At 42.3% G+C, this 25,366-nt stretch overlaps 1 protein-coding gene across 1 annotated transcript in view; it reads right to left on the bottom strand.

The window, feature by feature from the left end:
• LOC122939486 (double-stranded RNA-specific editase B2-like) overlaps window positions 1-25,366 on the bottom strand; it is a 529,987-nt gene that overhangs the window by 233,554 nt on the left and 271,067 nt on the right. Inside the window, exon 3 of the mRNA XM_044295555.1 lies at window positions 21,255-21,341. Coding sequence (XP_044151490.1) covers window positions 21,255-21,341 — 87 coding nt within the window. The remainder of the gene's footprint in view (window positions 1-21,254; window positions 21,342-25,366) is intronic.

The raw sequence follows: 25,366 nt of genomic DNA, 5'->3' as shown, positions 1-25,366 counted from the left end.
TGCGCTCTCTCCACTTTGATTGACATTAAGAAAAGTTAGGGTCTGGCGTGATGACGTTTTACTCAGGGTCGTCTTTACCAAGGGGCAAAAGGGGTAGCTGCCCTGGGCCCAGCTGCTCCTGGGGGGCCCAAGGCAGCTGCCTCTTGAGCCCTGCTAGCTACTGCCCCGGGTGTCAAGCTGTCTGTGTACTTTAACGTTGTGATTTAGGACCTTAATGACATCATCACAATGTGACCAGTAACCTAGCAATTACTGTTCACATGGTTATGAGGTCATCACAGGTCCTATCAGGAGTGTTGCAGAAGTTAACTGTGGAGCTTTTTTGTGTGAAAATTACATCAGAAAAAGGTGACAGGGGCTGTTATGTTAATATACTGTAAACTACTGTATAGTGGGGTGCTGTATATTGTGTGGGGGCCTGTATACTGTGGGGGGCTGTATATTGTGTGGGACTGTATACTGTGTGGTGGGCTGTATACTGTGTGGGGCTGTATACTGTGGGGGCTGTATACTGTGTGGTGGGCTGTATACTGTGTGGTGGGCTGTATACTGTGTGGGGGCCTGTATACTGTGTGGGGGGTTGTATACTGTGTGGTGGGCTGTATACTGTGTGGTGGGCTGCATACTGTGTGGTGGGCTCTGTATACTGTGTGGTGGGCTGTATACTGTGTGCCCCCCCAGCTGTATACTGTGTGGGGGGCTGTATACTGTGTGGGGGGCTGTATACTGTATGGGGGCCTGTATACAGTGTGGGGGCCTGTATACTGTGTGGGGCCTGTATAGTGTGGGGGGACCTGTATAGTGTGGGGGGGGCTGTATAGTGTGGGGGGCCTGTATAGTGTGGGGGGCTGTATATTGTGGAGTGCTATACTGCTGTACTGTATACTGTGGGTGCGGTATAGTGTGGAGTGCTATACTGCTGTACTGTATAGTGTGGGGGGCTGTATCGTGTATAGTTTGGGGTGCTGTATACAGTGAGGTGTTGTATACTGTGAGGTGTTATATACTGTGGGGTGCTGTATACTGTGGGCTGCTATACTGCTCTACTATATACTGTGGGGTACTGTATAGTGTGGGGTGCTATACTGCATACTGTGTGGTGCTGTATACTATAGGGTGCTATACTGCATAATGTGGGGTGCTGGGGTGCACTGTAACACTAGGGTGAGCCGAGCCCTGGTCTCCTTCCTGCAGAGCGGTGCCCACTTCCAGCCTGAGCCCAGCTGCCCAGAACACTGATCCTGAGCCGCTGGAGTCTTCAGAACTGGAAGTATTTACAGTCATTCACTGTACTCTACCAGATGTGTGGATTTTTTGTGTGTGTGTTGTGGCGGAGGGCGTGATTGCCTGCTAAGGTGTGGGAAGGCGGGATCCAGGGAGCCCAAGTAAATTTTTGCCCAGGGTCCAATCAATATTAAAGACGGCCCTGGTTTTACTGCCTGATCCTGTCAATTTAAAAGGCAGAGGAGCGGCAGTTGTATAGAGAGCAGAGCCTCTAGGTGTAATGGTAACGCCCCCGTGGTTCCTAGAGGCTCATTTGCATATATTAAAGGGCTTCTGTCACCCCACTAAAGTCTTTTTTTTTTTTGGGGCTTCTTATAATCCTTGACATCACATCTACACCCGGCGCAGGCGCACTGAGGATGGAGCGGCCGAGCGAATGTCCTCCTCTCAGTGCGCCTGCGCCGACTGAAGACAGGTACGGACAGGCGCCAGATTTTGAACGCAGACAGGGCCAGCCAGCAGACGAGCGCGTTCGCTGGCCCTGTCAATCAACAGGAGGAGGGGGGCGTCTTTATGAAAGGAGGATGCGGCTGCTACCAGCAAGTAACCACCCTACTTACTGGTAGAGAGGTAATTTACATATTATAAAAGTCTGTTTTTTTAATTAACTACTGAACCAAAATGAGTAATAGCATTATAGATTAATCTATCGCAGTATAAGGATTATAAGAAGCCCCAAAAAAAGACTTTAGTGGGGTGACAGAAGCCCTTTAAAAAAAAAATTTTTCTCAGCAATGTGGGCACATATGTACATGGGACCAACACAGATGTCTTCAGCTGACAAGTGCACATGTAACAGGTCAGCCAGTGTCATAGGTACAAATCTGCTGACAGATGCCCTTTAATGCTTCTTTAATAATGAATTTGACTCCCATCATAGCCCAGAGATGTCAAATTCTTGGTTGCAGCTTTCTTTTTCAGTTATCATTGCTGGGAATTGGGTGCCATTGGGTTACTACTTTGGCAAACACTAGCCCTGCCACTGGAACAGATTATGACGATGCAGTATACATTAGTGTTTCATAAACATGGTTCAAAGTTGCACTTTCACGCCCCCTGCATATGTGGCTCCTCAATTGTCCATGACAACAAACACTAGGGTGCACTGCTGGTGTCAGTAACTTTACATAGACATGATCAAAGGTCTCTTTATTTAATTATACTTAATCATACTTAATTATTTCTCAGTACTTGCTGATCCACTGTTTTTGGTGCAAAAAATGTTAACATAGAGCACTGTCCAATCAAAAATACATATCGGTATTTTCTGTGCCACCGTTTTATCTAAGAGTGTCCGTGAATTAAAACACAGAGTACTTTTTTGCCCGGTCAACAAAGCAGCAAGCCGGCACGTAGGCAATAACGTTTGCACAGGGAAGAAACAGAACAATTGAGTGCAGGTACAATAAGTTTGATGTTCCCTTTATGATTTCTTTATCTGTTTGCTATAATATTCTATTGAAGTGCTGGAGTTCATGTGACTATATGGCCGGCAACTGAAAACATGGACGTGACGGAATTACATCACATGTAACCAGGCTCGGACTGGCCCACAGGGTTACAGGGGAATCCCCCGGTGGGCCCCTGAGCAAGGTGGGCCCCTAGTCTTCCACCCCCGGCACAAGTGGCACATAACACAGTAGATTTACTGCACTAAATACATATATTCCATGTACAGGACCTCAACCAGCTTATGTTCATATAAAAAACTTGTTAGATTATTTATTATATTTAAATGTATCCGTATAGTGGCCCCCCAAAATCAATTTTACTGGTGGGCCCTAGGTGCCCCAGTCCGACACTGCATGTAACCATGGCGTGATTTATATGCAACTCTCATTAATACATAGATACATAGGTTGAAAAAAGAAGCAGGCCCTTGAAGTAATCATAATTAAAGAAGCATTGAAGGGCATCTGTCAGCAGATTTGTCCCTATGACACTGGCTGACCTGTTACATGTGCGCTTGGCAGCTGAAGGCATCTGTGTTGGCCCCATGTTCATATGTGCCCGCCTTGCTGAGAAAAACGATGTTTTAATATATGCAAATGAGCCTCTAGGAGCAACAGGGGCGTTACCATTACACCTAGAGGCTCGGCTCTCTCTACAACTGCTGCACCTCTACTTTTTTGACAGAATCATGCAGTAAAACGTCATCACACCTGGCATTAACTTCTCTTAATGTCAATCAATGCGCAGAGGGCGCGGCAGTTGCAGAGAGAGCGGAGCCTCTAGGTGTAATGGTAACGCCCCCGTTGCTCCTAGAGGCTCATTTGCATATATTAAAACATCATTTTTCTCAGCAATGCGGACACCTATGAACATGGGACCAACACAGATGTCTTCAGCTGACAAGTGCACATGTAACAGGTCGGCCAGTGTCATAGGGACAAAACTGCTGACAGATGCCCTTTAAATAAGGAATAAATTGAAGGGGTATTCCCATCTGGGACATTGATGCTTTATTGCAAGGATATGCCATAATTTTCAGATAGGTGGGGATCCCACATCTGGGACCCCCTTCTTTTTTCCAGAACCGGACCCCTGTAGTGAAGAGATAGCAGCTGCGCATACGCTTGCTGTGACAAAGTTGCATGAGGGCACAATAAGATTTCCTTTACCATGACTGTGTCAGAATTTAAAAAATGTTGGGGGTCATTTATTATACCGAAAGACACCTCTATTTGGTGTATTTCAGGCACAGATGGTGGCACAAGGCTTAGTTGTGCTGCTATCTGCGACTTCTCCCCGCTCACACTAGGTTTAAATAATTCGGCGTGGCAATCCCGTCTCATTCGTCATTTTCTACGCCTGTTTCAGGTCTAGCTTGGAAGCGGTCTTACATTTAGAACTGTTGCCTCCTCCGCCAGCTATGAGCCTTAACTAAAACTGCCGTCTAATACACCGGTCTTAATAAATGTGCCCCTTTGTCATGTAGCCATAGCATAAGACGTTTCTCCTTTAAAACAGCTGTCTCTGTCTTTAGATGTCTCCGCGGGCTCTTCACTATCAGGTGGGTAATATTGCGCCTCTAACATAATTACATGTTTCAAATACATAAAGGAACAATTCGCTCTGATTACGTTTTCAAATAAACCCGTTCACGTGAATTTTATGTGAATGTTCTACCTGGAATGAAATGACACATTGTAAGCTGCGTTAGGTATTGTACCAGCTTAGACCTGACACATGATGTCATTTGAGATGCCTGACGCGCCTGTCATTATGGCAGGAAAGAATGACTCACTTAATAAAAAAAAATATTAAAAATAATAATAAAAAATCTAAACTAAGCCGCTGAAGAGATTGCAGCAGCCGTGGGTTCTAGGCCATTAATAGCGCGCTACGCCAACCAGATCAGGGAGAGGGATTACCAGACCAATGTTCTACTGTCTGGGGCCTGATATGAAATGCTTGCTGGGATCTAAATTCCGAGTCTTACTGTCGCATTTCGGTAAAATAATATAAAGAGATTTCATAAAATAAGAAATTATTTGACAGCTCTAATAAATCACTTCAAACTGACTGCAAAACCCGGCCAGGGAAATCTATCAGCATATAGCGAGTGATTTTATTCTTGTTACAGGATTTAGAATAAAGGAAACCGTTAGCGCCTTCATAACGATATAGTTATATGAATTGTTTCATTTATAAATAGAGATGGCCTTGCGGTTCGCCCGGCCGTCATTTCGCAGCGAAGTTTGCTCGTTCGCTGTTCGCGATGTCCGCCGGCGCCATATTCTTTGTATTGTGCAGAACTTTGACCCATGACACATCCATCAGGTGGTACAGGACAGCCAATTGAGATGTTTCAGCACATGGACATACACACTACCCTATAAATAAACGCGATCTGGCCACCATTTTACATTCTGTTTTTATGCCTGTTGAGGAAGAGGTTGCTGTGTGGAGCAGGGACAGACTGTTAGAGCGTATGGAGACACCAAACGCTAGCTAATAGGGCCAAAACAGTCCTTTTAAGGACTGGTATAGGTGTGCTATCGATAGGTGTGACATACTGAGGGGTGTGATATACTTATAATATACTTTCTAACATAGAAAGTATATTATAGTGCATTTGTATTGTGCAGCAGTTATGTGCGGTTCTGCTGAGATACCGCAGCTATACAGAGGGACAAACCCTATTGGAATAACTAATTGCAACTGGTGTGATATACCAGTTGCCCCCCAAAAAACTGATTAAAGGGTTGTATACACTTGCTTCCACAAATACTGCCCTTCTCTAGAGACTTTGGCACAGGGTCATTTTGAAAATGACAGGCAGAGGAAGAGGCAGGTAGATATGGCCTTGTGGTTCGCCCGTCGGTCGTTTTGCGGCGAACTTTGCGTGTTCGCCGAACATATGGAGAAATTCGCGCCGCCATATATTTATTTACATTATGAAGAACTTTGACCCATGACACATTCATCAGGTGGTAAAGGACAGCCAATTGAAACATGGACGTACCCCCTACCTTATAAATAAACTTGATCTGGCTGCCATTTTACATTCAGTGTTTTGCCAGTGTAGGGAGAGGTTGCTGTGTGGAGCAGGGACAGGCTGTTAGGGACACCTCACGCTAGCTAATAGGGCCACAAAAGTCCTTTTAAGGACTAGTATAGGTGTGCTATAGATAGGTGTGATACACAGAGGGGTGCAATATACTTATAATATACTTTTATAATGTGTCAAAGACACATAGATCTTTATAGTGATCACCTGGAAGTCAGGGGCCTAGGGGCTAGGGGCTTACTAGGGCCATTTTTATATAGGGTAAGGTTCCGGACGGAGTCGCTCTTATCAGGGCGGGTGGTCTGTGGTTAGACTATCAGGGCCAGAATAGCACCCCCCTGTAGGCCAATATCAGGGACAGTTCTTTGCCCACCCTGTCCTTCAATACCACATCATCATCTAGCTCAGGGATAGATGTTTTTTGCTTTCCCTCCTGGATTCATCGATGTGCACTGGAACCCCCCGGATTGTGGTAGGACATATGGTTTCTGATTTGGTGCCGCCGAGCACTTGTTATTGCCTACCACATCTATGCTTTTTGCTTAACTTTAATAATTTGATTTATTTTCATATTGAGGAATATCTTTTCCATTCACACATCCGCAAAATGGGTCCGCATCCGTTCCGCAATTTTGCGGAACGGGTGCAGACCCATTCATTTTCAATGGGGCAGGAATGTGCTGTCCGCATTTGCGGATCCACATCCGCATTTGCGGATCTGCACTTCCGCATTTGTGTATCTGTTTCCGCAAAATAATAGAACATGTCCTATTCTTGTCAGACAAGATTAGGCATTTTCTATTATAGTGCCGGCGATGTGCGGTCCACAAATTGCGGAATGCACATTGCCGGACGTGTGAATGGACCCTCATAGTAAAATTATTAAAGGTTACGTTTTAACTTTATGTATATTCTAATCGTTGCCTTCCTTGTACAATGTTATAATATACTTTCTGTTAGAAAGTATATTATAGTGCATTTGTATTGTGCGGCAGTTGTGTGCGGTTCTGCTGCAATACTGCAGGTATAGAGGGACAAGCGTTATTGGAACAAATAATTTCTACTGGTCTGATATACCAGTCCCCCCCCCAAAAAACTGATTGAAGCGGGGTGTTATATACCAATATACTTTCTTTAAAGGGCATTTGGGTACTGTATAGTGCATTTGCGTATGCGCGTACGCGAAAATTATATTGCCGATATTTTGCATTGAAAAAAATAATAAATGGAGATCGCAAATTCAAATAATACATCTGGTATGTCACTGTCCATGTTGTGGGACTATTTGTGCACTTCTAGTAATTATTTCTTGGCTGCAAATATGAGCTGAAGGTTTTTCAGGTTCGCCTGCCATTAAAATGAATGGGACCCGTAGCGAACTTGCGGTTCACGAACATTTGATCGCGTTTGCGTGATCGCGTTCGCGAACCGTCCCGGCAGATGTTCGTCCATCACTAGAGGCAGGCTAGGTTCTGCAGGGGTGGTAGAGGTCAGGCAGGTGCACCAGCATGAGCCTAAGTGGGAAGTTGGAGAAGGTGCGTGCGATTACTTCAAACGACGCACCAGAGTTGGTTGAGTGGCTCACTCAGCCTTCCGCTTCTGCACCCTCCTCACTCTCTGCTGTTTCCACCACCAAAGACACCACCACCACCATAGCCCCTTCACTCGAGTAAGAGGAATTATTTTCCCATTAATTTCCAGACCTTACCGATGCGCAGCCATTCTTGGCATCGGATAAGGAAGAGGAGGTAGCAACAGCCGCCACCCAGAAGTCTGACGACAATACCCAGATCAGCCCAAGGAGGGTGGTCCCCGCTGTTGCTGCCTACTACGAGATCTCTAATGTCAGTGTTGGTGAAGGTGACGTTGATGACGTGTCGATGGAAGTCACGTGGGTGCCCACAAGAGAGGAAGAGGAGGGGAGTTCAGAGGAAGAGACGGAGCAGCAGATAGGGAGGAGAAGGAGGAGAAGCAGGCAGAACTCGCAGTGCACAGGAGGCAAAAAGCAGACTGCAAATGTATCTGGAGCGAGCCATCCACCATGCACAGTCACATCTTGCGTTCCCAGGACGCCGGCACATGACTCCGCAGTGTGGGCTTTTTTAACGTGTCAGCTGCTGATAATAGTATTGCCATCTACAGCCTGTGCTGTCAACGCATAAGTCGCGGTAAGCCCAACACTCACCTAGGGACGACCGCCTTAAGAAGGCACCTGGCCTCCCATTACCGAGCCCAGTGGGAGCAACACCGTCAGAACCCACAAAGCCACACTCCGGTTGCTTCACGTCCTGCCTCTTCTCCTCTCTTCTCCCATTTGTCCTCCACTCCACCTTCCACTGTGCCGTCGTCACGTTTATCTAGCACAAGTTAGGCTCCAGTGGCTGACCGCCGGCTTGTCGGAACTGCTAGCCCGCCAACTACTGCCATATAAATTGGTGGACTTGGAGGCCTTTAGAAAATTTGTGGTCATTGGGACACCACAATGGAAGGTCCCCGGAAGGAAATATTTCTCCCAGAAGGGCATCCCTGAACTATATGGCCATGTTCAGCGGTAAGTTAATATATCTCTGGCACACAGTGTTGGTGCAAAGATACATCTGACCGTAGACACGTGGTCTAGCAAATACGGGCAGGGAAGATACATAACTTTTACTTCCCACTGGGTGAACCTTATGATGGCCGTCAAGCATGTAGCCCGTGGCACCCTTGTGGATTTGGTGTTACCGCCACGGATTGCAGGCAGGCCTGCCTCTTCTTCTCCTCCTCCTCCTACTCCATCCTTTGTCTCCTCCTCGGCTGACTCCTCCTTTCCACTGCTACCGCCTCTTCCGCTGCATCCCCCAAGCTCCCCAGAACCTATTCGATGTGCCAGGTGAGACGTTGCCATGCTGTGCTGCGGCTGTTGTAACTGGAAGCCAAGAGCCACATCGGTTCTGCACTCCTTTCAGCTCTGCAATCACAGGCCGATCAGTGGCTAACCCCGATCAGTGGACTACCTCACATTTCTAAAAATAAATGAGGCATTGATCTCTAAGGAATTCAACACCTGTGACAACCACATTTAATTGAATTTCCTCATGACAGCCCACAAATATCCACCATCACCCAGAACAAATAATAGTCCCTGTCTTAGGTAAATACAGTGGCATAAAAGGTATTTTCTGTCCGGTCAATGACTAATATTTGGGACCTCGGAGATATTCAACACCTCTGACGACTACGTGTTATCGTATTTTTTAACTATTATCATTTGGGTATTTTTAAAGAGGGGGGATTTCGTTAGCATGTTTTTAATCTATTTTATATATTTTGTTCTTTTAAACATATCTGTTTGACATCTATTTGTTCTGGCCTGCAGTAAAATTGATATCCAATGACCGTATACCTCCAGCCACATAATTACTTGTTCTTTTCTGTCCAGTGCATGCCTAATATTTGGGGCCTGTACTACACTGGCCTGCAGTGAAATTGATATTGAATAGCTGTCTAATATACCTCCAACCACATAATCACTTGATCATTTATGTACGGTAAATGCATAATTATTGGGGCCTGCAATCTAACTGGCCAACAGTAAAATTGTTATACGATGACCGCCTAATGTACCTCCAGCCACATTATCAATTGTTCTTTTCTGTCCGGTGAATGCCTAATGTTTGGTGCCTGTAGTCCACTGGCCTGCAGTAAAATTTATATCCAATGACCGTCTAATATACCTCCAGCCACATAATTACTTGTTCTTTTCTGTCCAGTGAATGCCTAATGTTTGGGGCCTGTACTCCAGTGGCCTACATAAAAAATTTTATCCATTGACCGCATAATGTACCTTGAGCCACATAATCACAATTTATTTTATGTCGGGTGAATGCCTAATTTTTAAGGACTGTACTCCCATGGCCTAAATTAAAAATTTTCTAGGCTCCAGCAGGGCACATTTCTGCGAATTTCCCTTTAAGAAGCATAAAAATGGCCCCTGATTAAAATACATATTTTTGAATTTTTGCCATTGATCCCCCTCTGGTATGTCACTGTCCATGTTGTGGGACGATTTGTGAACTTCTTGTAAGTGGCTGCAAATATGACCTGAAGGTTTTTCAGGTTCACCTGCCATTAAAGTGAATCAAACATTTGATCGCGTTCGCGAATCGTCCCGGCCGATGTTCGTGCATCACTATTTATAAATATTACAGAACCAGCTCTGTACATTATATGGATCCAGAGATCTCCCCATTTATTGCTCCAATTGCACTGCTAGATTTTCTCCAGGCTGTCAGATCAGTGGGCGTGTCCTTTCTGCAGCAACTCTCTTCCTGTAAGGCCGCCTGCACACGAGTGTAAGTGAACACACATAAGATCTGCACAAATTTCTGTGTACATTCCAGTGCATTTCTGTACCATATCCGCACCAAAACGCACTATTTCTAACAGCGTTTTTTGGCGCAGATTGGAAAAAAAATGCAAACATAATTGACATACTGCAGATATAGAAATCTCCGCACATAAAAAATCTGCAAAGTGTACATGACATTTGTGTAATCTCATATACTTTGCTGGTACTATATTACGTTTTTTCCGCATGGGAATCCGCACTTACTATGACAGCTTTTAATAGAACCTATGGCTGGTGGCAGTTAAAGATTTAAACTGAGCGTGTGCGACCAGCTCAGGGAGAGGGACAAAAATTAAAGGAAAGAACAAACCGCAGGTGGCGCTATACAGATGAATTTTATTGAATATCTCAGTGGCTGTACTAAATTTTTAATTACACGTTAATTACAAAATTATTCAGATCCAGATGCTGGTTTTAAAAATGTAGAATATGTTTTATGACACAATCCCTTTAACTTTTATTAAAGGGGTTGTCTCACTTCAGCAAATAGAATTTGTTAAATAGAGCCAGTTAATGCAAACCACTTACTAATGTATTGGGATTGTCCATATTGCTTCCTTTGCTGGCTGGATACATTTTTCCATCACATTAAGGCTGGGTTCACACCTGAGCGTTTTACAGCGCGTTCAAACGCGCTGTAAAACGCTCAACACATGAAAACCAATGCTTCCCTATGGGAATGGTTCTCACCTGGGCGTTTTACAGCGCGTACGATCGCGCTGTAAAACGCCTGACGCATAATCAAGTACTTGAGCTTCTTTGGGGCGTTTTGACGCGCGTTTGTGGCCATAGGACACTGCAGTCAATCACACAAACGCGCGTTAAACGCGCGTTTACTATTACAAAAAACGCGCATAAAAACGTGCGACAAAAACGCGCGTAAAACGCGTGTGAACCCAGCCTTAGAGATGAGCGAATCGAATCCCACGAAGTGGAATTCAATCCGAATTTCAGGATAAATTCAATTCACCTCGAAGCCAATTTTCCTCATGCTTCATGTCAGCGAATCGATTTAACCCGAAATAGTGTAAAAAACAAAAAAATTCTAACTTACCTCCTCCATTTGCTCGCGACGGGCTGCCACCCTCCATCTTGATTGAAGATCTCAGCCGAAATCCCATCGCCGAGCAATTCGTCGCCGAGATTTCGCTCCAGATCTTCAAGCAAGATGGCGGCGGCTGGCCCGTCGCAAGCAAATGGAGGCGATAAGTTTGACTTTTTGTTATTGTTTATTTTACACAGTTTTCACACTTAGATGCCCGTATGAATGCGGCACCTGAGGGGTACAACGACGGGGGCAGCGATATCGCAGCTTCCTGTCATTGCACCCGCTACTTACAAAAAATGCGCTTCATGACAAATTTATTTGTCACAAAGCAAAAGATTTTTTTCAATTAGGCGAATCAGCCGAATCAAACTTTTTAATTATTCGCTCATCTCTAATCACATTATACACTGCTTGTTTCCATGGTTACGACCACCCTGCAATCCATCAGTCGTGGTCGTGCTTGCACACTAAAGGAAAAAGTGCCAGTCTCTCTGGTGGCCAGGACCGTGGGAGCTCACATAGGTTGTTGCTTTTTATCATAGTGTGCAAGTATGACCACCATTGATGGATTACAGGGTGGTCGTAACCATGTAGCAGTGCAAATGAATCCAGCCAGCAAAGGCGACAATATGGATAATCACAAGGCATTAGTAAATGCCTTGTATTAACTTCCTCTACATAATAAATGATATTTGCTGAAGTGAGACAACCCTTTTAACTCTTTCTTGGAGAACAGAAAAAAAACGCAATCCCATCTGTGTTTTTTGCATTATAAAATTTGTAGCAAATAACGTTACCTTTGTTATGTAGGTTAGTATGATTATGACAATCCCATGTTTTTATAGTACCGTATATTATGTTTTACTACTATTACACAATAAATCCACTTTTCAAAGAAAAAAAATCATTTAACTTTTCGGGAGAGCTGAAACACTTTTATTATTCCATCAATGGAGCTGTACGAGGACATGTTTTTGCAGGGCAAGCAGTGACTTTCATTGGTACCATTTTGGAATACTGTACTTAGATCTTTTCAAACACTTTTTATTTCCCTTGATGGGATGCCAAATGAACAAAAAAGCGATTTTATAATACCCATTTATAATAAGTAATGGGGAAAACTTATGCAAACACCAAAACTTCACACTTGGTCATATTTGAAGTCAGGACCCCAGCACTTTAGGGCAATAGTGCTAACCACACACAAAAAAGGGATTGAATTTATTGTAATGACCTGACCTGTTTTCTTTGGTACCACTTTGGTATATATTTTTTTATAATTTTTTATTTCTTTTTTTGGAACGAAGGATGAACAAAAAACAATTCGGGAATAGATTTATTTATTTAATTGACATGCTTAGTTTATTCGGTGTGGATATAATTATGAGAATATTAAAATTATGCTTTTTTGTTTTAATATTTTTGTATCAATAGTCACCAATTATTATTTTTTGTCTCGCTACTTTCTAAAACGATAACATTTTATTTTTCAATCGCCTGTGTCTAGTCTTTTTTGCAGTGTTTTTTTTTTTTACAGAGCCTGTATTTTTTATTGGTACCGTTTCAGATATATATATTTAAATATATATATATATATATATATATATATATGTATATATATATATATATATGTATATATATACACAAACACTAATATATATACAGTATATATATATATATATATATACATACACACACTCTCTACATATACAGTACAGACCAAAAGTTTGGACACACCTTCTTATTCAAAGAGTTTTCTTTATTTTCATGACTATGAAAATTGTAGATTCACACTGAAGGTATCAAAACTATGAATTAACACATGTGGAATTATATACATAACAAAAAAGTGTGAAACAACTGAAAATATGTCATATTCTAGGTTCTTCAAAGTAGCCACCTTTTGCTTTGATTACTGCTTTGCACACTCTTGGCATTCTCTTGATGAGCTTCAAGAGGTAGTCACCTGAAATGGTTTTCACTTCACAGGTGTGCCCTGTCAGGTTTAATAAGTGGGATTTCTTGCCTTATAAATGGGGTTGGGACCATCAGTTGTGTTGTGGAGAAGTCAGGTGGATACATGAAATGAAGGTCAGTCAGTCAGTCCAAAAAATTGGGAAAACTTTGAAAGTGTCCCCAAGTGCAGTCACAAAAACCATCAAGCTATACAAAGAAACTGGCTCAAAATGCGGACCGCCCCAGGAAAGGAAGACCAAGAGTCACCTCTGCTGCGGAGGATAAGTTCATCCGAGTCACCAGCCTCAGAAATCACAGGTTAACAGCAGCTCAGATTAGAGACCAGGTCAATGCCACACAGAGTTCTAGCAGCAGACACATCTCTAGAACAACTGTTAAGAGGAGACTGTGTGAATCAGGCCTTCATTGTAGAAATTCTGCTAGGAAACCACTGCTAAGGACAAGCAACAAGCAGAAGAGACTTGTTTGGGCTAAAGAACACAAGGAATGGACATTAGACCAGTGGAAATCTGTGCTTTGGTCTGATGAGTCCAAATTTAAGATCTTTGGTTCCAACCACCGTGTCTTTGTGTGACGCAGAAAAGGTGAACGGATGGACTCTACATGCCTGGTTCCCACCGTGAAGCATGGAGGAGGAGGTGTGATGGTGTGGGGGTGCTTTGCTGGTGACACTGTTGGGGATTTATTCAAAATTGAAGGCATACTGAACCAGCATGGCTACCACAGCATCTTGCAGTGGCATGCTATTCCATCCGGTTTGCGTTTAGTTGGACCATCATTTATTTTTCAACAGGACAATGACCCCAAACACACCTCCAGGCTGTGTAAGGGCTATTTGACCATAAAGTAGAGTGATGGGGTGCTGCGCCAGATGACCTGGCCTCCACAGTCACCGGACTTGAACCCAATCGAGATGGTTTGGGGTGAGCTGGACCGCAGAGTGACGGCAAAAGGGCCAACAAGTGCTAAGCATCTCTGGGAACTCCTTCAAGACTGTTGGAAGACCATTTCAGGTGACTACCTCTTGAAGCTCATCAAGAGAATGCCAAGAGTCTGCAAAGCAGTAATCAAAGCAAAAGGTGGCTACTTTGAAGAAACTAGAATATGACATATTTTCAGTTGTTTCACACTTTTTTGTTATGTATATAATTCAACATGTGTTAATTCATAGTTTTGATGCCTTCAGTGTGAATCTACAATTTTCATAGTCATGAAAATAAAGAAAACTCTTTGAATGAGAAGGTGTGTCCAAACTTTTGGTCTGTACTGTATATATATTTTTGCTAGGCAGAATGATTATAAAACATCAATTTTGACATTATTTTCCTTCTTTTACAGGGGTCACCATGAAAGGTCAAATGACATGGTAATTATAAGACCGTCCTTACTGACACAACAATATTAACGGGGAGATTTATCAAACTGGTGTAAAGTAGAACTGGCTTAGTTGCCAATAGCAACCGATCAGACTTCACCTTTCATTTTTAACAGTTCCTTTGGAAAATTAGAATCTAATTGGTTGCTATGGGCAACTAAGCCAGTTCTACTTTAAAACTGTTTGATAAATCTCCCCCTAAATACTAAAAAATAAGTGCAGTGCATTGTCTGCTAGTCAGTGTACTTCTAACAGGCAGCTTATTACACCCTGGGTCTAATATACACATGTACATGGAGGACCTGGGGGACATTTCTAGGCCTCATGGCTGCCATAGCCACCATTGGAACCCCGTTATCACATCACGTTGTGGTGATGCTTGTTACAGAGGTAGCCACCTTCCTCTGTCTAAAAACGTATATGCCATGGTCACTATTGGCTGCGGCATCTAAGGAGTTAAGCAGCTGGGATTAGCGTTATCTCAGATCTTGACCATTGCACATGGAGCCCAGTTGTATATTATAGCTGACTCAAGCTACCGATGGCAGGGACATAAGTCACAGTTCCTGGTCCACCCCAGTGACATAACAACGAGATGCACAATGAATGCCCCCCCTAGAATTACAGCTACGTCAAAGTGTGAAAAAAGGTTAAAAGAAACCTGTCACATTAAACATACAGTCTGTTCTGTAAACAGTCTGTTGTAGAGCAGGAAAAAACTGAGCAGATTAAGGGCTCATGCACACGACCAGTATGTATTTGTAAGGACATATGGAAATAGAATGCACACGCAGTAAAAAATGCCCAAAAAACTGAATGGACATGAAAAGAGAATACTTTTGTGTGCATGAGCCCTCAAACATGTTTTTGTAACTTGTAATGCGTTAATTTACATGCCTGCTCTCGCTGGGCTTAGGAGTCATGCGGGCGGTCCTATCTGTGATAGACAGCCTTCTCTGTATGCACATATACAAGGACGATTGTCAATCACTGATAGGACCGCCCGACTTCTAAGTCCAGAATGAGCAGAGATTTAGAATAGATTACAAGTTACATTAACAAAAAAGTTATACGCAATTTTTGTATTTCAGTGAAAATGATAGTCTTGGCGAGACCAAACAAGTAATACATACCTTCCAAAAAAGGTATCACCACGCACCTACTTGCAATTGCTAGATCGTTAATACCATTACACTGGCTAGAGTCAGAGAGTCAGTATGATAGAAGCAATATAAACATATTCCCCCCCCCCCCCACCGTCCCTTAATGGCCCATCCTCTTCTCCCCATCCTCCTGTCCTTCCACCCAACCTTTTTTCAATATATACAGATACTCAGAATTTGCTTTGTTACCCATTTATTTGGTATCGCTAGCAATGAGCTGTGAAATTCGATGTAATTTCTCTGAAGTCTTTGCGATGTCTCTCATTATTCTGTTCAGATGTATTATTTGTAAATTGAAAATAAAGAATATTTTTTAAAAAGTACCGTAATACCCAAAAACTATACATCAATCTGCTCAGCTCCTCCTGCTCTATAACATGATGATTACAGACCAGGGAGTATGTCTATCACAACACATTCCCTTCAAGGTGGAATTTTGTAAAATTATACTAAAAAACAGTTTAAGGCCTAGTTCACATGAACGTATGGCTTTTATAGTTTTTTGCGGTCCGTTTTTCACGGATTCGTTGTTCCGTTTTTGAGTTCCGTTGTGTTTCCGTTTCCTTTCCATTTTTCCGTTCCGTTTTTCCGTATGCCATGTACAGTATACAGTAATTACATAGAAAAAATTGGGCTGGGCATAACATTTTTAATAGATGTTTCAGAAAAAATGGAACGGATACGGAAGACATATATATGGATGCATTTCCGTATGTGTTCCGTTTTTTTTGCGGATCCATTGACTTGAATGGAGCCACGGAACGTGATTTGTGGCCAAATATAGGACATGTTCTATCTTTCAACGGAACGGAAAAACGGAAATACGGAAACGGAATGCATACGGAGTACATTCCGTTTTTTTTGCCGAACCATTGAAATGAATGGTTCCGTATACGGACCGTATACGGAACACAAAAAAACGGCCCGTACACTCGCAAAAAAAAAACTTTGTGTGAACTAGGCCTAAGGCCTCATGCACACGACCATTCCGTTTTTTGCGGTCCGTGAAGGAAGCTATAGCTGTGACATGGTCGCATCTTACCATAAAATAATTTTCAGCTGCCAAGTGTATTATATTATCGTTATTATGATGCCAGAAATGTAACCTGCATTTTACACTCTTCCTATTATGAATACACTTTTGACAATGCAAAAGACAACTAGAGAACGATACACTAAACTACTAGTAAGAAACCGACATAAGCTTCGATAGATAGACCCTTCTCTCCTCAGTTCTTTGCGCTAAAAGCATGGCACCAGGTGGTCTAATGGTAGACTTTTACGGACAATAAATAGCAAGCATATTAGAGGAGTACGTTCTGTAACCTCTTATTCTCACACTTAATGCTATCTACTACAGTCAAAGATGCTCCTTTTAACGCAGCAAGCTCACTTCAGTCTCAGAAATGATGTTGATTGATGTTATTTGGGAGTCGTTCCAGGAACAGAATACAGCGAGCGAAGAATATTTGAGCTGGAAATACAATACAGTTGCTCAACTTGTTTCACAAAGGATCTGCCTGAGGCGGCATTAGAAGTAGGAGGTAAAGCTAGATTAGCATATCTTTCAGATTGGACTAGTGCCATTCATTGCGTCCATTGCATGCTCCAGAAGGAAGGGGAACATTTGGAGTAACCTGTTCATTCATAGGACCCAATGAAATTTAGTAAGGGCCCAAAATGAGAGTACAAAATAATAAAGCTACTCACTTATATACATTAAATCCTGCATGCAGGACTTTTTTCCCTGTCTCAAAAACGGACCTCAGATGAAAATGGCTCAAACGGATGACAACTGATGCAACAGGATCATTTTTTTTTACCGGATCCTGCAAAAAAAAAAACTGATCCTATGCAAAAGTCTCATGCAAACTAACGTATTTTCTTTCCGTGTCCGTTCCGTTTTTTTTTTTGTGGACCTGTATTCACCCCATAAGACGCACTAGCGTTTTCCCCCTCAAAATATTCAAAACTGATTTTACAAACTTTGTTAACCCTTTAGGTATTCCACAAGAATTAAAGGAAAATGGACTAAAAAATTTCAGAATTTCATTTTATCCAGGAATCAAGCAAGTATTAACACCCAAACAAAACTCAATATTTATTACCCTGATTCGGCGGTTTACAGAAACACCCCATATGTGGTTGTAAACTGCTGTACGGGCACACGGCAGGGCGCAGAAGGAAAGGAATGCCATTTGGTTTTTGGAAGGCAGATTTCACAGGGATCATTGTAAGTTGCCATGTCACATTTGAAGACCCCCTAGAGTGGAAACTCCAAAAAATGACCCCATTTTGGAAACTACAGGATAAGGAGGCAATTTTGTTGATACTATTTTAGGGTACATATGATTTTAAGTTGCTCTATAATACACTTTTGCGGACACTTTTGCCTATTCTTTGCGGACAGGAATAGGCATTTATATTGCCGGTGCCCGTTCCGCAAATTGTGGAAGGCAACGCGGGCGGCTTCCTTTTTTTGCGGATCCGCGGTTTGCGGACCGCAAAAAAACGGCAAGGCCATGTGCATGAGGCCTTATACACTGATAGTTTGCCTATGAGACCTAGCCTGGTGGCTGGGCCTCATAGGCATCCGTACATGCCGGGCCCCAAGGCCTTGGAATGGCTTGGGGCTGCCATGGAAACCATTGGGTCACTGCCACCCGCAGCACAGGGACCGAATGGCTTCGGAGAGGGAGCACAAACTTCCCATATGCCGCGGTCAGCGCTGAACGCCGTATATGAGGGGTTAATCCATCGGCATTATCACCGATGCTGGTGGATGCAGCAGGGATTCAGCTGTCAGTAACAGCCGGATCTGTGCTGCTGATTGCCTGACCACACATGGGGGGGAGGAAGGACCACAGGACGAAAATGCTCTTCCTGGCGCGCAAAGTACCGGCCATTTAGGACGAGCATTCTCGTCCTGGATCATTATGGTGTAAAAACAGATATTTTAGGAGTGGTGACAGGTCCACTTTAAGACTTGAAGGGATTTTTGATATTTCGAAAAGTGAATAAGGTGCAAATTCAAGTGTAAAAAGAGTCACCACTCTCATACCATAGTCCCCTGGCTGGTTGTAATAATGGACATCATAATGTGTCCATTTATTGGCTACGGCAATCATGCGTCACACACATAAAGTCCATAATGACAACACCACTACAGTCAGACACTGTCTGCTCCAGTGGAATAAAATGGATATCATAGCGTAAAGTGACCCCTTTAAGATTAGATCAATAAAAAAGGTACATATATATACTGTATGTGTGTATATATATATATATATATATATATATATTGCAATGCGGTTGTAGCCACTGTTATTTAGTAACCCGCCGTGAATGCTTTTCCTTCTCTGATTGCCCTCTTATTGTTTCACAAAAAAAGAATCTGTAAATTAGACTGAGGTTTCTGGTTGCATGTGATTGGTGCTTTATATATTAATATTCTGATTTCGGTCCATGAAAAATACTGTAACCTCCAAAAACCTCCAAAAATATTGTAACCTCCGCTATAATTTTTCTTTTCTTTTTTCTATCTCTGCATAAATCTACCTTTCACTCGATAAGATGAAAGTTGGCATTTTAAGTAAATCCAACGATCCAAATGTGCAAATACCAAGTGAGAAAAGCAAATGCCAGCTTTTGATTTTACGTAAACGTATATTATGAGTAAGATAACCTGCAAATCAAATTCAATTCTTGGATCTACAGCATTCACAGTTAATATCGTTCACTGCTGCTGCCAGTTACCATCTAGAGCACGGATGCCCAGTCAGCGGCCCTCCAACTGTTGTAAAACTACAACTCCCACCATGCCCTGCTGTAGGCTGATAGCTGTAAGCTGCCCGGCATGCTGGGAGTTGTAGTTTTGCAACAGCTGGAGAGCTGCAGGTTGGCCATCACTGATCTAGAGCAATTATAGTTACTACTTATGTTAGCATCAAGGGGGCAGTAAACCCCTAATAATAATTTTAATAGTTTTTTTTTTAGCAGTTTTTACATTTTGAGTTTTTTTCTATCGTTACTCTGTGCTCCTTGACACCCCCTGTTGAGTCATGTGCTTTATATAACTTTCCAGGAGGAAAGGGGGAAGGCAGCTGCTACATAGGGGTACACCCTTACCTTGGCTTAGATTTGGTTGAGGATTCCAATTTCTCACAGAATAATATCATGACATGCTTGCAAAACCCTCGACAGACTGCAATTCAGAACACAATCACTGGCTAAACCAGGGGTAGGCAACCTCCGGCAATCCAGCTGTTGTGAAACTACAACTCTCAGCATGTATACTTGCTCTGCTCTTCTGAGAACTCACATAGCAATGAATAGAGCATTCTGGGAATTGTAGTTTCACAACAGCTGAGATCCGAAGGTTGCTGATCCCTGGGCTAGACACATAGACAGGTAAAGGATAGACATCTCGTGGCACAGTATAAAAAAAAATCAAGATTTAAAAAAAGTTGATAATTTTGCATCATACATCTCAGATAAGTTGAACTGAGAGAAAAGGTGAAGAAGTGCTCATCTGGATGAGTCCAATTTAACTGGAACTGATCATTACACTTTAGTTGTGTCTGACATTTTTGATTAGTCAATGAAGATTAATCAGTTGCGTCCACTCTTTAAATGAAGTCCATCCGTGTAGGTACCCGTGAAATGGGTTGTCCCACCACAAACACACTCTTTCATTTTAGTGCCAGTGAAGGCTATGCTTCTGGCTTCTGAGACCCCACACGGTGCTGCTGATTTTGGAGGAAGCAGACACTGACTGATGACCATCACATGAACAAGATAGGTTTTAAACCCCTGAAAGCCAATAAAATAAAAGCTCCTAGTGAATCCCTGCAAGCAGAGGTCTCGAAAACTGTGAGGCATTAATACAGAAAGTTATACAGAAAAGGAAAAAAACATTGATCTACTGAAAGCAGAGTGCCACTTTAAGAGCTCATGGACACAAACGTATGTATTTTGCAGTCCGCAAAAAACAGATCTGCAAAAAACACGGATGGCGTCCGTGTGCATTCTGTATTTTACGGAACGGAACAACTGGCCAGAACAAATAGAACAGTACAGACACGAAAATAAAATATGTTTGTGTGCATGAGCCCTAAGACCTCATGCATACTGCCGTATGTATTTTGCGGTCTTCAAAAACGGATCCGCAAAAAATACAACTGACGCCGTGTGCATTTCGCATTTTGTGGAACTAAACAGCTGACCCCTAATAGAGCAGTCCTATCCTTGTCCATAATGCAGACAAGAATAGGACATGTTCAATTTATTTGCGGAAAGGCAATACGGACATATGGAAATGGAATGCACACAGAATAACTTTTTTTGCGGACCAATTTAAATGAATGGTTCCGTATACGGTCTGCAAAAAAAAAAAAACGGACACGGAAACAAAATACGTTCGTGTGCAAGAGGCCTAAAGGAAATAAACCAAGAAAGAATAACCGTATAAAAAAGCTATCTGTAAGCTATGAATAAGCACTTACTTAAATTGTCTTCATCATCCATGCTGCTTGCCCCAGGGTCGATAAACTTGAATGGTACGATGAAGGTGGACAGCATGCTAATTTTTTCTGTAAAAACATAAAGAACTTGTCTTAGAACATTAGACAGACAGGTTTAAGAGGTCACTAAGCCCAGAATACAAGCAAATAAGTTAAACCTTCAAAGCTAAGGGCTTATACACACTTCTGTATTATAGACATATAATCATTCAATTATTTTTATTGAAAGTACAGTGGCAATACATTTACAGTGAATGTTTTTTCCACATTTAAGTTTTGTTTATAGATGTGTTTTTTATGTGAACATTTTTATTTTTATTTTTTTGCGGGCGTGGGTTGGTATTTTAGGTAGCCCATAAAAGTCAATGGATTGTATTTAAAAATCGGTTTCTGCATTTGCACAGCTCACATGTGTGTAACAAAAACAGCAAAAATGTTAATTCATTAACAAAAAAAACCTGAACAAATGCAGATGAAAAATAGACACATACCCAATACTCAAAGCAAAACGCCCGATGTAAAGCTGCCTGTTAAGACAGTAACAATATACCCCAGAAAACAGAACAGCAATTGTATAATACAAAGATAACAAACTTTATTAGACATATAGTTTAAAATAGAGTTTCTTATACGTTAGCAGCATTACATTCACAGGAAAAATACCCACAGGGATATCACTTGAGAAAGCGACCGCGAAACACGTGTCAGGATTCAGGACTATTCTGGTCTGTATATTCTACAAGATTGTCTCCTGTATGTATTGATCGCTTTTGTGGCACTTTGCACTTTACTTATGGTTGGGGTTTATTGATATCCTCTATCCATGGGAGAAATGTTTACCTGTATGTATCATGAATAGTGGTCCTGTGGGTATTTTTCCTGTGAATGTAATGCTGCTAACAACGTATATGAAACTCTATTTTTAACTATACGTCTAATAAAGTTTGTTATCCTTGTATTATACAATTGCCGTTCTGTTTTCTTTTGCTTTAGGGTATATGAAAAATAGACAACATCGCAAAATATGAAAAACAGATTCAATACAAAACCAAAAACAGAACAAATTACAAAAAATTTTAATTACACACTATCTGATTACTGTTTTCATAGGCAAGTGTAAAAGAGACCTGACTGTGGACCTTAGTTTTAAAGAGATTGTGTAGTGCAAAGATACTAAAGTCTTATCCTAAGGATAGGTTATCAATATCAGATTGGCAGAGGTCCTACTTCCAGCACCCCGGCAATCAGCTGTTTGGAGGGGTAGTGGTTTTGCTTCCACTTCAAAATTACCTGTGCGCGGTCCCCTCTGCAGCAGTGGCACAGTGTATTACAACTGCTTGTGCCATTCACTTGAATTGGATGAGCAGTTGTAATTATACTGCGCCCCCTCTACAAAGGAGAGGACACACAGATAATTTTGAAGCAGAAGCAGCACTAGCAGAGCGTTGCTACCCCTTCAAACAGCTGATCGGTGAGGGTGCTGGTAGTTAGACCCTTGCAGATCTAATATTGATGACCTATGTTGAGGATAGGTGATCAATTTCTTTGCACCGCAGAACCCCTTTAAAGGTGACTTGGCCAGTATGTACATGGTCAAGACATTTCCACATGTTACTATGAGTTTGCTCCAGGTACTCCTGTTACTCCTGTACTCCCATTCATTGACCTCATATGAACTGACCCTAGGAAGGGCAGGCTAACCTCTCAGGTATTAGAACAGTGTCTGAGAACCCATAGCTGGACAAAGCCCACTGTTTTAGGCCCTCCTTGCACCACAAAGACAAGCCAAGTGCACTCATACCAATTGGTTGATAAGGGGTCCAAGTCTTTGGCTACTAATCAATTTAGCCCCCGCCCTAGTGGGTAAACAAGAATGATATAATACTAATGCTGTAGATCACTACTGAACATGTGACCACCATTTAAATAGTAAAGATATATATAAAAAAAAAAAAAATATGAAATTAACTAGTGAAGATGTTTCAAGGTACTGAAACGCCCTGTTTGATCCATTTACAAAATTTACAATGTTCATTTACAGAATATCCTCAAAGTATTTCATTAAGACATTAGTTGAAAGGAAGTCACGAAGGAAAGACATGTGAATGATACTGGCTGCTGGAAACTGCTGTCCAAAGCACTTAATGAAGCAGAAAGCAGAGGAAGAAGAGGAACTGCATGCCACGGCTACAAGGGGAGATTCATTTAGGACACTCCATTTATATCAGGGATTGGGTAAGGTCAAGGAATGAATAATGGGACTTCATGATGGGCTGAATTAGGCGCTAGACTCTGCTATTTTTGGTATCTAGGTGATGTTTGCTGGGTAAGGTGGCACCTTCATAATTCACAATTTTATGGCAATTAACCCCTTCAACCACAATGACGTACCTGTACGTCATTGTGGCCGAGGGGATGTGGGGAGCAGACCACACATGGCGGGTGCTGGCCGTGTAGTTTCAATAGATATTTTTTGGAATTTTATGAGATACACCAAAAAATATACAAACAACATTGCAAATGTGATATCAAGATAAGGGTATCAAAAAGACAACCAATGCAGGGCTTTATGTCTCAAATCATGAACAATACAACCCCTAATATCATAAAGAAATAGCAACCAAACAGAGAAAAAACATGGACATGGTAAGTGATTTTGGATAGGGATGAGCGAACTCGAACTGTATAGTTCGGGTTCGTACCGAATTTTGGGGTGTCCGTGACACGGACCCGAACCCGGACATTTTCGTAAAAGTCCGGGTTCGGGTTCGGTGTTCGTCGCTTTCTTCGCGCTTTTGTGACGCTTTCTTGGCGCTTTTTGAAAGGCTGCAAAGCAGCCAATCAACAAGCGTCATACTACTTCCCCCAAGAGGCCATCACAGCCATGCCTACTATTGGCATGGCTGTGATTGGCCAGAGCACCATGTGACCCAGCCTCTATTTAAGCTGGAGTCACATAGCGCCGCCCGTCACTCTGCTCTGATTAGCGTAGGGAGAGGTTGCGGCTGCGACAGTAGGGCGAGATTAGGCAGATTAACTCCTCCAAAGGACTTGATTAACTGATCGATCTGCAGCTGTGGATCATTGAGCTGCTGATCCTCAATTGCTCACTGTTTTTAGGCTGCCCAGACCGTTTGTCAGTCTCATTTTTCTGGGGTGATCGGCGGCCATTTTGTGTCTTGTGGTGCGCCAGCACAAGCTGCGACCAAGTGCATTTAACCCTCAATGGTGTGGTTGTTTTTTGGCTAAAGCCTACATCAGGGTGAAGCTGTCACACCAAGTGCATTTAACCAGCAATAGTCTGTTCATTTTTTGGCCATATCCCAGTCTAATTCTGTCACTAAATCCATACCGGTCACCCAGCGCCTAAATACTAGGCCTCAAATTTATATCCAGCTAAATCTGTCCCTAGTGCTGTAGCTGGGCGAGTTATTTAGTGTCCGTTCAAGCACATTTCTTGTTCTGGGTTGAAATACAATTCCCAATTTAGCAATTTCATAATTTAGTGGTTCCTGCTATATCAGAGCTATTTGAAATCTATCCCAAAAAGGGTATATAATATTGAAGGTGCACATTGGGTCATTCAGAATAACTTCACACACACCCGCTACTGTGTATTTCCAAGTCTAATTCTGTCACTAAACCCATACCTGTCACCCAGCGCCTAAATACTAGGCCTCAAATTTAAATCCCTCTAAATCTCTCGTTACCCACCGCTGTACTGTTGTTGCTGGGCAAGATATTTAGTGTCCGTCAAAGCACATTTTTTGTTCTGGGTTGAAGTACAATTCCCAATTTAGCAATTTCATAATTTAGTGGTTTCTGCTATATCAGAGCTATTTGAAATCTATCCCTAAAAGGGTATATAATATTGAAGGTGCACATAGGGTCATTCAGAATAACTTCACACACACGCTTCTGTGCATTTCCAAGTCTAATTCTGTCACTAAATCCATACCGGTGACCCAGCGCCTAAATACTAGGCCTCAAATTTAAATCCCTCTAAATCTCTCGTTACCCACCACTGTACTGTTGTTGCTGGGCAAGATATTTAGTGTCCGTCAAAGCACATTTTTTGTTCTGGGTTGAAGTAC

Source organism: Bufo gargarizans, chromosome 5 (assembly GCF_014858855.1).
Source record: "Bufo gargarizans isolate SCDJY-AF-19 chromosome 5, ASM1485885v1, whole genome shotgun sequence".
Taxonomy (NCBI): Eukaryota; Metazoa; Chordata; class Amphibia; order Anura; family Bufonidae; genus Bufo; species Bufo gargarizans.
This window is presented reverse-complemented; position numbering and strand designations above follow the sequence as displayed.